General features: G+C 36.3%; 1 protein-coding gene across 5 annotated transcripts in view; it reads right to left on the bottom strand.

Annotated features, from left to right (window-relative positions):
- Positions 1-3072: 3072 nt before the first annotated feature.
- The window catches only part of CEP170 (centrosomal protein 170), a 100593-nt gene continuing 88783 nt past the window's right edge, over positions 3073-14882 (bottom strand). For all 5 annotated transcript variants that reach the window (XM_069852412.1, XM_069852411.1, XM_069852409.1 and 2 more), the window contains 5 exons: positions 14512-14679; positions 14135-14223; positions 6543-6636; positions 5907-5958; positions 3073-4296 (listed from right to left, as the gene is read on the bottom strand). In XM_069852412.1, coding sequence (XP_069708513.1) covers positions 4010-4296; positions 5907-5958; positions 6543-6636; positions 14135-14223; positions 14512-14679 — 690 coding nt within the window. In that variant the 3' untranslated portion in view covers positions 3073-4009. The remainder of the gene's footprint in view (positions 4297-5906; positions 5959-6542; positions 6637-14134; positions 14224-14511; positions 14680-14882) is intronic.

The following is a 14882-nucleotide window of genomic DNA, read 5'->3' on the forward strand; positions in this document are numbered from 1 at the left end:
AGCTCCAGGGCTGCATAATCCCACTTGTTTGCTAACTATATATTTTCTTCCAGAAATACATGAATAGCAAGAAGAGTATCTGAAAAGGAAATGCCTTGTTCTGCAACCATTTCTCTGTTGGCTGTTAGTTGCAGGAACAGCACTGGGTAAGGCTTACCAAATTGAAAACAAAAATTGTTTTTATAGGATTACTGAGCTAGTGGAGCTGCAAATGCTATTCCTTAGCATTAGGCAACTCTCCTACGGCAATATTGCCAAGACCGATATTTTTGGATGTATTTAATATCTGGCAAGCATGGCTAAACTATCAGGACTGTAAACCTGTCAGCATTTACAGATGTGCTCTTCTTGAAGTCAAAGATGACATTCTTTCACTTTAAAACTCTAATTATTCAAGATGAAGCTACACAACTTATATGATGAGTGTCTAAGTTTCTTCTTTGCAATTCTCTTTAGACACAGAATATTTAATGGTCTAAAATCTCCTTGGTGTGTAGTGAGTGGCCTCCTTTTACTGTACACACTATTTCACAAAGTGCTTCCTGCAATAACTGTAGATCTTTTCTACAGTTGAAATCTTTCCAGTTAAAATTACAACAGCCTTCCAGCAGGCATTGATTGAAATTCAGTTTTCAGTATGAAGCAGCATTGTCTTCTGAGACTGAAGTACCCATTGCTTTCAGTATAACGTACATGCTGTGAATGATCATCTTGCTGTTATGAGGTCAGGCACACAAATTATAGCCTTAGCTTTATTCCTGTGTGCTACAACTAGACATGAGTGTCAGTAGAAGCATTTATTGAGTGTATAATTAGAATAGTGCATGTAGCTAAGGGAGGAACCAACAGTGCTGATTAGAAACGTCTTGAACTCTGCTTTCTCTACGTCACCATTCACTCAGCCCCACTCACGGATGTCAAAAGGAAGCTGGATTTCCCAAGTACTTCTGAAAAACATTTCTGCATAACTTGCCTCAAAGTATACTGGGTAGATGAAACTATTACATGGGAAAAAAACACTACCGCTTACATACGTGGGGCTCTGTGCATGAGAATATTTACCCAGAAGTGCATTCCCCCTACTTCTTCAAAGACAGAGGGACACTGGCAACAAGTGAGGAAACAGTAGAAGCCAACAAAGGTGAGGAATGTGAGAAAGTCCTGAGCACTTGGAAAGCCCTTCTAACATTTTCATGTCTTTGACTATACCAAGCTAGCATCTTTGAACATCAGTAAAAATATCCTGCCCTTCTAAGCAGAGTGTTCTTGAGTGTTACAGTGTGCCATTAGTGCAGTCTTAATGCCATCAGACTGGAGATACAAAGGAGAAATAGATGCACAGAAGCGACACCAGAGCTGTCTGCCGCCAAGTCACAGCAAAGTTTGCCAACACTGGAATGTGTAAGCTTGGAAGGAACTTCTGGAGCTTAATACTAAGCTCACAGCTTTGCTCTTGCATGAAGCCAGCTACAGAAGAGGAAATTTAGTGTCTTGCAGGAAAGAACATCTGGAGCTGAAGCTGGGACAGAAAAAAAACCCCACACCAGTCTGGAGCAAAATCAGAATGTTCAAGAAAGTTTTCTAATATATGAAGCAAAAGGAAAGCAGTCTGAAAGGTATCTACTGTTGCACCTCACAAGTGCATTCAAACTTATTTACTTTCATTCTACAAAGGGAACACAGTCACTATTTGGTGACTGGATTAGTTTTGCCTCTAGCTTTGCACACAAAAATCAATTCAAGTGTGGAAATAAACCCAAGCATGGGAAAGTGAACCAATACTGTCAGCACAGAATAAATGATGCAGCAGCAGCAGCAATAATATAACTTTTTCCGGAGAAAATATGTTTGTGGAGAAAATGTCAATTCCTATTTCAGTAAAAGTAAGTTAGAGTTCAGGAAGACTGTGTGAACTTCCCAGCTCTCAATGATACACTCACACATTTGTAAAGTTCCAGAAACACTTTATTTAAAAATGGAGTTGTAAATGCATATAACAAAATAACATACATAATAAATGTAACAAAAATAAATAAGGAGAACATGTTCATACAAAATAAGAACATAATAATGCAAAATGCTTATTACAGAACGTAAAAGGTATAAAAGCCTGAAAGAACACAAACAATCTCACATGAAGAGCCCGCACCTTTTATCCTTCCTAGCCATTTCCTGCTTCCCACTTAAGCCTGCGGAAAAATTATGTTCCCAAGCATTAAACAAAAGAAGGAATTATGGTGATGGTTTGGTACACTTGGTTTCAACACCTAGCTCTAGTTTCAATTTATTTTTGCCCTTCTGTACCTTCTAAAACTTTCCTTGTAGCCTCTGTATCTAGTGTAGTTCAGGCTTCCACAGTTAGCTGGAGTAGAGCATATTAAGTCATACATGAAGGCTGTTTGCTTTTAATTTTTTTAAAGAAAATATGAAATCCATTATACAACAGATTAGTGGTTTTGTTTTTACATCTCTACAAAAAAAGTTTTTGCATTTTTATTAACTGGTCCAACTTTTACCAACTTTTGAAAGCCTGTACAATTTAAAAGTGTACAGAAAGTAGGTTTTTTAAACAAATGTCATATAGGATTATTGCTGAAATATTAAAGACCATTTCATAAAAGCTGCAAAACCGTATCTTTAACCTTAATATATAGAGACTGATGCAAACATAGGAAAATTCCAGTCTGTTAGTTACATTTAACAGAAATAACATTCCTCCAAAGTACAGTGTTCTGGAAAAACAAAGAAATTTACTCATTTTTTATTATTCTTTCCAAATGTTAAGTTACTGGGACAACTTATAAGGAAAATAGGCTTATATAGGAAACTTTAAATAGACTTGCTTTTCAGTGGTAGAAGCAAAATGTCTATGTTAGCAGTCACCTTCCAGAATCCTTTTAAATAAGTAAGACAGAAACAGCTTTACTAGCAAGACTACAGGAAAATATACAGAAGCAAATAAAATCATTTGCTTGGGAGTGCATCTATCGATCAAGCAAATTATGACGACTCTATTTCCAAGTCCCCTAAAGAAAAATTTACAACTAATGACCAAGGAACAGTAATTTCTTCTGTAAGCTTACGTGCATTTGAATTGGTGAGAGCCCATTTGCCTCAGTACACTTTAAGAGGTCCCACACTGCAGTATGTTTAAATTTAATTCCTAGTTTAAACAAACATTTGGACAAAAATGAGATATGAAATACTTCTACTTTCATTAACACAAAAAAAAGATTTGAAGAAGATTCAAAAAGTGCCAAATAGTCCTTTCAGAATGGGGATTAGAACACTGCAATGATAATACCAGTACAGTATCATCAGTTTTTATGTACACCAAAACACTCCTTGCTGTTTAATGATATCGATATGTTCGCCTATCACTCCCAGCAAATCTTAGTGCAAACATAATATGTGAACTTTGTAAACCCCAAGACAATTTACGCAGCAACTAGGTTATATAAATCACAGAACTATTTGAGATTTTCAGTACACAAGAATGAATGCTTTCTGAAATCTGTCTTACCTTTTGCAGTGATGTGTCACTGTAGTCAAAGATAATGTTTCCTATATAAATCATCTAATTCAGAATTAAATGTAACTGTTCCACAGTTCTCTACAAAATTTAGTGGAGGAAGTCCATTCATTATAGCAGCTTGGCAAAGAGATTTGGGGTTTCATAAACATTGAATGTTAGGCCGCTTGCATGGCTTTTAAAAAGAAATAAATCTATTAAGGGAAAACTGCTGATATAATAATTCTTTTGCAAAGCACACAACCACAAAGGGCAAACTTGCCACAATCTGCTTTCCTACACTGGTATCTATGCATATCTTTATGATTTGAAAAGGATTTGTGTGACAATCAAAGCATCACAGCTAAAGAAAACTGGTTTAATAAAACAACTGCTGTTTGACCAAGCCTTTTTTTTTAAAAATTATAAAACCAATATTATGATTTTACCTTTTTCATAAACATTCCACATGAGAGGTTTTGTATCAACACTCAGATTTCACTCACGCAGGGTGGCATCCTCCTCTTCCCCATCTGGGTTAAACCTATTGAACTGTATGCTGAAATCTGACTCAGATTCGGCATTCTCAAATTCAGCTGCAACAGGGACAGCAGCGGGTCGAAGAGCCCGAGCTTCAGGCTGGCAGTTTGGCTGCACTTGAGGGCGGGCATTTTGAGAAACAGGACTGGACTTCAGCTTCGGCTGAGCTGGTAAGACAGGGCTGGCGAATCCCAAGTTGCTCAGAGCATCCAGGGTACCATCAGGGTCAATCATAGCATTAATTGCTAAGCAATCAAGAAAATATGAGAAGGATAAGGAAGAAACCATAAAAAAAATATTTTATGTTCCCATAAAAATACAAAAATCCTGTTCTAACACTTATTTTTATGATGACATACATGATCTTTTATGTATGTCGCCCACTACAAAGGAGCAGTGTATCCAAAATGTATGTAGCTGACACATACATTTAAAAACATTTACATGTATTAAAAGTTCAGACAAAATGAAACTGCACAAACTAAGCATTGCCTGATGTGTGGACACGAAAAGAAGAGATGACAGATGACCTACTATTAGCTTATAGGGACTGAAAGATGGGATTTTTAGTTATTTTAAAGGGTCTTTTTCTCTAATATTACCATTATATTATGCTTCATTCAACCTGATGCCCCCAGATATCCATAGCTGCTAATTCCATGACTAGATGAAATTTGTAGGAAATAGCCATCTTCTATCTGTTTTAATGCATATTGATAGACATGTTGTTCCTCTCCCTCCACACAGTGAAAGCAAACTGAAGCAGCTAGTACAATTTAATTTTACTATACTATTAACACATTGACACATTTAACAGAAGCTCCCTCTTTTTTATTTCCAGAACTGTACCGACATCTATTCAAACACCACTGCATACAGAAGGAAATGATCTGGCCTCTTTCTCTGGGCCTTATTACTTTCTTATATTCTCTAAACAATATAATTTGTAATAAATCAACATTTTTAATTGTATCTAAGCATAAAACAAATACTAATTTGTCTATAAAAGTGACTAATGATTCCTCCTAGAGCATTCTTTCTTAAAACATGTTTTATTATAGGATTAAATCTGAATACTAAAAATATCAAATATAGGCAATTCATAACAAATACAATAACGCTGATATATAAGCATGGACCACTAAACCATCTGGCCCCTCAAAATTGAACAATATAAGCATAACAATACACAAATATTGCAAATTCTTTTCAAAACAGACTCAGTTTTTAACTTGTTTTCGATAAATGGGATATATGTGTAAATAGCAGACTTTGTGAGTATAACATACATCTTTCCATTCTATACATAGGTAAGTAACTTTTCTATTTTATAGTCTGCGGGCTTTACAATTACAAAGACAGAATTCAATAGTGTTAAGGGAAGTTGTCAGGATCCAATCCTAAGTTTTTCTTTTGGGTTTTTTTTTTTTTTTTAGATTTCCTATAGTTTACAGTTCAACTGCATTCCTTACAACAAGCTGTGCTACACACAGCTTTATTTTATAAAGCCTAATCTCAGGATTCTCTATCACCTACAGCTCAATACTTACTCACAAATGTATTTTTATTAAGAATATTTCACAAATAATTACTTTGGGATTCTCTGGAGTATTTCATTTTTAGTTCAGCCTTTCTCACTCATATAAAAAGATGTCACTCTTCTTTTTAAAAAAAAGTCAGTGATGTTCCTTTACCAAATTTGACAGCAATTTTATGATATTAATGTATGTAATTGATACTGTGAATATATTTTATTAAAAAGTCATAACTTTGTTTTGTGATATATATATTATATATATATATATAAATTTAAGGCAAGCAACAATGAAAGAGAAAAGTGAAAAACAATTTGTACCTTGCAGCTGTTTCTCAACTCGTTTCAGTTCCTGTAAGATTGATGATATTTCCTAAGAAAGAAACAAACATGTTTTACTAAAGAAAAAGAGACTCAAAGTACATTTCGGTAGTAATCAATCCCATTACCCCAGCCTTTGTAATATGTTATTTGGGTTGCCCCTCTTGGTATTAACAACAGCACTGCTGGTAGTGGCCCAGCCATGTCCACCATGGGTCCTGGGAAGCAGTGCTTGAGGCTGGACAGCTGTGGCCTATTCAGAAATCAAAAGCTCCTCCACATTGGCTGATTGCTACAGTCAACAAAACCTAACTTTCTCCCTTGCTCATATACCTGTGCAGCTACTTTTCAAGCACAGACTCGTAGACACCATGGTTTGGTAGAAATAGGCAAAGTTAACAGCAAATCTTAAAAGGAAAGTTACAGTATAAGCCTACTGTAGACTACTTCTTTATAAGACAGTAAATCTTAGTAATTATTAAAGATTAAGTTTATTCTTGAAATATAATGAGCATCTAAATAAAACTTTTAATATATTTTTGCTTTTATATAATTGAAAATAATGCATTCCTCTACTGATTATTAAGAAATTAGATAAGAGGCTCATGCAGTCCCAGAAAAGACAACCATTCATACCATGCTTGTTGTTTTCACAATAGGAACTTCACTTTCAGCTCGCAACTTGTTTTCAATTTCTTCCCAATTTCTATCTTTGTCCTTAAATAATATTCTAGAAGAAAAAAATTCAAGAACAGTATGTTTAGAATAGGCAAAATAAACAAACTGAAGCCGAAAGGTTACATACATGCTAGGAGAAGCAGTGGATAAAAATAAAATCTGAAATACTGAAAACTGACATAATCCAATCCTACAGTTTAAATTTTCATGGAAGCACACAGGGTTTCAGCATCATCATTATTATTGACATTGAGAAGACAGTTCTGTGGCTAAATACCTGCTTATGGTGTTGAAAAGACAGATCATTCTCTCTCCCAACACTGAAATATTTTTTTAAAAAATCCAACCATCTTATAGTAGTCAAAGAATTCCCTGTTTACACTGTATTTTGCAACAATTGCAAAACAGAAGAGAAAGATTAACAATGGTAAACGAATGCAACTCTTAAATTTGTATTTTACATTAATTTGATGAAAAATAAATCACCTCAGAAAATTAAAAGAAAAATGCTTTCCACAGAAGAAGTTTTCACTGAAAAGTCTCATCACACAAATTCAATATAAATTATTTAGTAATGCATCACGTGTATTACGTTTAAAGAATTCACTTCTATTATTTGTAGAACTCCAGGGTATACTGTGAGATATCCCATTTTTTATGTTTTGTTCTTCTGCTGTGATAATTTTTGTTGTCATTGTCATATCATAAACATCATTTAACCTGTCCACATTTGCACGATTAAAGAAAAAGGAATGTGGGGATATTTATAGAGGTTTTTTGGTTTTTTTTTTTTAGTGACACAATGATGACATAGGGGAGTCCAAATCCAATAGGTATTTTGAGTTACAAGTACAAGAACAGCTGCAGTAAAACTGCTAAGCAAACAAACCAACTTAAGATTACGACTGAAAATTAGTGCATTTTAGAGAAGTTATTAGTGTAGGAAGGTCTCTGAGGAAATAATTTTTAAGACAGAAGTTCATGATACCTTGCATCTCATAAAGACTATGAATTTTGAAGAAAGCCATGAGACTTAATACTACACTTCTGCTAATCTTTCTTCAGTTATTTATACTCTATGGAAACCCCGCTCTCTATTATTATCCTTTCAAGAAAGATTAGTTTCAAGAAACATGTACCCTGTATTATTTTCTCAGTACACAGATGTCAGCAGGCAGCCCATCCAGAAGCTGCTTTAACTACTCTTCTGAGGTCTCCACTCACAGCTGCTTCAGAAAATGGTTTTGTCAGATGTTTTGCTGACAAAAAGCACTACTCTCATGACAAAATGTCATGGGATTGAAGCAAATGACAACTTTTGCAAGTGACATTAGTGTATTAATGTACAAAGCATACAAAGAGTAAACATTAATATACTTCTTGGGGAAGGAAAAAATGATCAAAAGTAGAGCAAAGAAAACACAAAACACTTTACAGCCTCAAGTAATGCCATCATCCTGTTACAAAGCTGATCATCACAGACCTGACAAGACTGCTTTTATGTTCCAGAAGGGAGTGTAAAAGCTTGAAAATCTGGATACTAGAAAGTCCAAGTACAATGGAAAGTGTAGGACTTGCCTAACACTGAAGAGTTTAAACAAAAAAAAAGCAAAGACAATTAAATCCCTTATAGGATCTTAAACTAAAAAAAGGCAACTCCTACAAATCCTTTGATTAATTAAACAGAGAATCCTACACAGCTAATCTTTCCATACTTTAAGTCTATTTATATCACTCTGAAAATCAGCAAGAACATAAAAAAATAAGGCTTTTTTTAACAGTAAGCAGCACTAGTAGGAATAATATAGAAGGTATCGTGGCACCACTTGGTTTTCAATTAATTTCTTGCTCACATTATATTAAAATACTATCGTTAAGTGTGTGATTAATACCTTTGCTTGCTTTTAGTTTTATCATCTCTTAATGTTCCTACTTCTCTTTTACAGCTTGAAAGCTTTCCTTTTCACAGGTCATTTTATTAAAAAAAGAGAAAAAAAGGAAAACAGTAATTTAAAATGAAGTTATTATTTCCATTATAAAGTGGACAGGCCAATGTGGTTTTTGCTATCATTTTAGGAAGCCTATTTCCTTTCAACAGCTTTTTCAGTTCTTCATTTAATCTTGTGAGGGTCTTCATCTCTGTCTCCTTTGCTCTTCCTCCTTCTAAGCATACTCTTTACACTAAAGTACGTATTTATAAATGTCTGCCACCACCTGCTCTTGCCCTTCCCACTCCTACTTTCTGGGCAAATCTGTCCGAAATTTCTTATTTGGTTGTGCTCAGTCATTTTTATTTCATTACACTTTGCAGGATGCACAGCAAACTGCAGAGACTGACAAGTAGTACCTGCACTGATTTGAATGCTTTGCCTAGATAACGACTGACAGAAGTTCTTTCCCTGCTACAAAGTAAGCCAGTAACACTGCATTGACAGCGTAAAGCACTGATACCAAGCAGGTCTTCTCACTCCAAAGCCTACGTTACCTCTTTCCTCTACAACATCTGAAAATTCCTGCAAACTCATTACAATATATAAAAGACAGAAGAGCAAACAAGCTTCCTGAAACAAAACCACAATAACTTGTGAGAACAGGATATAGGATACATGGCAAGAATGCTGCCGAATTTGTATATGTAATGCAGTTTTCTGTACATCAGCAGATAAGAACACAACTGATAATACAAAGTAATGAACAAAAATAAATTATAAAAAGTAACTTAGTAATACCTAAGCCACAACCTTATCCTATATTAAAAAAATATAGAGGGTTTGACGAAAAGAAAGAATCAGGCACCTGAATCCGTTTCGATCTGAACTGGCTGGAAGTGGCAAAGAAACTAGTCATGAAAAAAACCTGGTTTCCTTTTATCCTCATATTAATTTATTTTCATGATTGATTTCAGCTCACTTTAATTTCTGAAAGATCTGCTTGTCAAGAAAGACTGAAAATATTTATGTTCCTTATACTTTGGCCAAAGTGAAACTGGTCTCTTTGTAAAGCCAACTATTGCAACTAAAATATAACTGAAAGAAGAGCGCTCACATTCACAGTAAGCACATCTTCCTCCATTTGGATCTAGATAGGAAGGATGCAATCTTTTAATGTGTATGAAACAATTTGTAAGGATCATAATTGCCCTATACTGTCTGTGCTCTTGAGAGATAGGTTTACATTGGTGAACAAGAAAAATTGAGGGACAACTTTCAAAACACAGTGAGTCTTACTGGCTTACTCTTCTTGCTGCCCCTAGATACTTCTCCTCTCCTTTCAGGTTCAAGTAGTTTAGAAAACACTCAACTGCTGGCTTGACAAATCCTAGTTGATTCTCATTGTACCTGTTTTGGGCAGAAATTTTCACTGTCTTAACTCCAGTAAAAGAAACAGAAGCAAACTAGTTGGTTGAACTTATGTACATCAAAACAAAACTAAGTAAACCTGTAATAGGTCCTAGCTACCTTATATGCTCTCTAAAAACAATTCTAAACTACTGTTGTTTTTCTGATTCAAAATACTAATAACATAATGAATTACATTATATTACTCAAACCCATTCTGAGTTGCGGGAACAGGAAGTTTTGATCATAGCTCTGGGGAATACCCTAAATAATTACTTATTAATTAAAATTTCTCCAGTGTATTTTTACAGATATATACAATGCCACTCACTTTAATGTATACGAAATGCTTATATATATGCTTATATTTTTGTTATCATACATGATCGCATCATTATTTTATTAATTTCAATGTAGGTGACCTACCTTTTAAGCTCAGAAAACTAATTAGGATCTGCTTTTCTCAGAATGAATTTGTATACATAAATTTGTTTTAACTCACTGTACTGAACTCAGATTTTTACATTAATGAAACTACAGCTGTGCTAGCAACATATTTACAGATCAGAAACTGCCAACCACCAAGACAAATCATCACAATGAAAGAAGTAGAGTACCTACTACCTACTGCATCTGAGGAATTTAAGACATAAATCATCCCAGATGCCTACCACAAGTCAGTCAGTCAATAAACAATAGTCTTGTTCCAATGATGCAGCTTTAAAAGGAAAAAAAAATATTGGTAATTGGAGCTCCTTATGGATGTCACAGTATTTTCCCAGAGGATTATGTGCAAAAAAAATGAACAAAATGCTTTGGTTTCATTTCCAAATTTCAAACGCCTTTTAAAATAACCTTTAAAGAATGGTCACAGTTAAGTATCTGTTTGCATGTATTTACTTGCTTGTATTTTTGAGGTCAGTTACTAAAGTAAATGATAGCAGGTACTCAGAAGTTGATTAAACCTGAACAAGTTGTGAACTTGGGCATAATTTGTAATAAATTCTGCATAATGAAGTTGAACTTTGTTAATTTGGCACAGCTTTTGCAAGTAAATGTATTGTATACCTGAATTTCAGACTCATTTGTATCTGGGGAAACCAAAGAGGGAAAGGCAGCAAATGGCATATTTCCAATATTAGAATCTTGCAGCCCCAAAACAGTGAGTTGGAGTAAGATAAATGAGATGAGTATCAGTCCAGGAACATGTTCCAAAATAGCGGAAAATAAGGTACTCACAAACTTTAATCGTAACCAGCAGTAAAAACAACACATAAAACCCCCTTAGAACAAAAAAAAACAGAAAAGGGCTGCAAGACTTCTAAGGACCTGATTCTTCACTCAGTGATATTCTTTCTACTAGAAATAGCAGGACTAGAAATGGCAGATAAGCTATGGATTTTACCAATCTATATAGATTTTCTTTTTTTCTTCTTGATTTCTATGGTGAAGCCCTTTTCCATACTCTCATAGGAATACAACCTTCAGATATGCTAATATTTCGCTGCTTTTACTGGTTACATCCACCTGTGCTGAAATAGATTTTAATTTTGTGATTATTCTGTCACCCATCTAAGATTTCAATACCTGACACTTCCTAGACAAATTGATCAATTACAGTATTTCCTCACATTCAGAAAATTATATATGAAGTTGAGCCAATCAACTTTCTTATTTTTAATATACACTATTTTTAAATTATCAACTACACAAAGACATGGCCCCACTGATGATTGGGAACGGTGACCTCGTATCAACAGACGAGGAGAAGGCTGAGGTACTCAACAACTATTTTTGCCTCAGTCTTCACCGATAACTGCTCTCATCACCCCTCCTGGGTCATGGGACAGCAAGATGGGGACCAGGGGGGTAAACCCCCTCCTACTATAGAGGAGGATCACGTTCGTAATCACCTGAGGAACCTGAACATTTATAAGTCTATGGGACCTGATAAGCTGCATCCCAGAGTCCTGAGGGAACTGGCAGAAGTGCTTGCGAAGCCACTCTCCATGATATTTGAAAAGTCATGGCAATGGGGAGAAGTCTCTGGTGACTGGAAGAAGGGTAACACTGTGCCCATTTTTAAAAAAGGCAGAAAAGACGGCCCTGGGAACTAGTGGCCTGTCAGCCTCACTTCTGTGCCTGGGAAGATCATGGAACAGACCCTCCTAGAAGCTATGCTAAAGCACATGGAGGACGTGGAGGTGATTAATGGCAGCCAGCACGGCTTCACCAGGGGCAAATCCTGTCTGACCAACTTAGGGGCTTTCTATGATCGGGTAACCACAGCAGTGGACACGCGTAAACCAACAGATGTGACCTATCTAGACTTCTGTAAAGCCTTTGATGTGTCCCCCACAACATCCTCCTCTCTAAATTGGAGAGATATGGATTTAATGGGTGGACTATTCGGTGGATAAGAAACTGGCTGGATGGTCGTATTCAAAGAGTAGTGGTCAATGGCTCAAAGTCCAGATGGAGACCCATGACAAATGGTGACCCTCAGGGGTCCGTACTGGGACTGGTGCTGTTTAATATTCTCATCAACAATATTGACAGTGAGATTGAGTGCACCCTCAGCAAGTTTGCAGATGACACCAAGATGAGTGGTGTAATTGCCACATCAGAAGGATGGGATGTTATCTACAGGGACTTGGATGGGCTGGAGAAGAGGGCCCGTGAGAACCTCATGAGGTTCAACAAAGCCAAGTGCAAGGTCCTACACCTGGGTGAGGGCAATCCCTGTTTTCGGTACATGATAGGGGATGACGTGATTAAGTGCTGCCCTGCAGAGAAGGACTTGGGGGTGCTGGTGGATGAGAAGCTTGACATGAGCCAGCAGTGTGTGATCGCAGCCCAGAAGGCCAACCGTATCCTGGGCTGCATCAGAAAAAGTGTGGCCAGCAGGTCGAGGGAAGTGATTCTGCCCCTCTATTCCTCTCTTGTGAGACCTCATCTGGAGTACTGTGACCAGTTCTGGAATCCTCAACATAAGAAGGAAATGGAGCTGTCAGAATGGGTCCAGAGGAGGGCTAAAAAGATAATCAGAGGGCTGGAGCACCCTCCCTATGAGGACAGGCTGAGAAAGTTGGGCTTGTTCAGCCTGGAGAATTGAAGGCTTTGAAGAGATCTTATAGTGACCTTCCAGTACTTGAAAGGAGCCTACAAGAAAGCTGGAGAGGGACTATTCATAAAAGCTTGTGGTGACAGGACAAGAGGGAACGGATATAAGCTGGAGAAGGGCGGATTTAGACTAGACATAAGGAAGAATTTCTTCACCATGAGTGTGGTGAGACACTAGAACAGGTTGACAAGGAAGGTTGTGGCTACCCCGTCCCTGGAGGTGTTCAAGGCCAGGCTGGATGGGGACTTGGGTAACCTGATCTAGTGGGAAGTCGCTGCCCACAGCAGGGGGGTTGGAACTTGATGATCTTTTAGATCCCTTCCAACCCTAATTATTCTATGATTCTATGAAGGACATGTGAATTATACAGTCCTGAACTTTGTAGTTAAAATTTTCATTTATTCTTGTCAATCAAAGTGGTCACCAAAAAGTTGTACACTCACTCATTCAAGTTAAATAGTGCTGTTAGTAAAGCAACATTTTAACATTTTTGACCTGTCTTTACTTATGTTAGCTACTGTGACATTTTATGCAAGAATCTAACTATCTAAGCAGGGATTTTCAATTAAAAATAACAGATGGCTACATCTGCTATTTTAGACTTAGAAGCCAATAGTGACCACATTGTGGCCAAAGCAATTTTTTTTTTTTCAGAAGGATTTACTGAAGCTGCTCTCCTCTATACCATTTGGTTTTTTCTTAAAACATGCCATCCCTATAACTATTTGGCAAACAGACTGGGCCTAGTTTTACAGTTCAGCCACATTTTAACCTTATCTTTTAAGAAAGGAAGTTTTACAAGACTTGCATTGAGGTCGTGCAGATTTTGCACAGCATTTGCATGTGTTGGAACAGCTTCTCTGCTGATACTTATCTTCATACAATGTGAAATACACACAAGTAAAAATAGAAAAATTATTCATCCCAAATCTTTCTGAATGCTGGAAAAGTTGTAGGCAACACGTTTTTTCAAAAACTCAAGTTGCTACTAAATACATTGGCTCTATATGTATTATACGTCTCTCCTACTAGTTGGAATGTCAATAAGAGCAGAATATTTTCAGTAATAACATTTTTTCAAAACCCACCTGATTTTGCCTGCTGTTTTGTCTATGGATTGTCTTATCTTGCGAGAAAACTGGAAGACTGAGGACAACAACAAACTGTCCCCCATTACCTAGAACAAGTTTTTAATAAAAAAAGATATTATTAGTTTAATGCTAATTAAATACAAACAATTCCATGTATTTTTAAATACCTATTTAACTTTTAAAAGATCATACTTGAATTCTAATTAATATGATGTACAATAATATTAGAACATTTTGCAAGTTAAATAATGACAAGTATCTTTTTTCCAGCATTAATGACACCTGCAGCAGGTAGGAAAGAAATGATAGTGGGGAAACAACTTTAAAGGCTTAAAATAGACACATTTCTGGTAAGAAACCTGTTGTATACTCACTTCATCTCTGCTCCAAGTCCTTCTCCGGGTAATTGTTGGGGGATCAAGGGCATCTGTTAGCTGAGGTCGTGCATCATTAGGCCGACCATTCCCCTCTGGTGGTTTGGCATGCACTAGTGGAGGGATTTTTCTAAAATTCAGACTTTCATCAAATACTCGGTCAACCAACTGGGGGGGTGAAAGAAAAATACAGTTTATGAAACCTACTGCACTGAAGATCAGATTAATATGTTTTTCCTTCTGAAACAGTTTACAAGAAGCCTATCAGATTAAAATCATTCTATTGTCTTGCATAGTATAAAATGATGCATCTCTTATGTAACAATACCTTGTAAGGTCTTTTCCTCAAATACCAGACATACGTGGCAAAA

This window comes from Phaenicophaeus curvirostris, chromosome 2, assembly GCF_032191515.1.
Source record: "Phaenicophaeus curvirostris isolate KB17595 chromosome 2, BPBGC_Pcur_1.0, whole genome shotgun sequence".
Taxonomy (NCBI): Eukaryota; Metazoa; Chordata; class Aves; order Cuculiformes; family Cuculidae; genus Phaenicophaeus; species Phaenicophaeus curvirostris.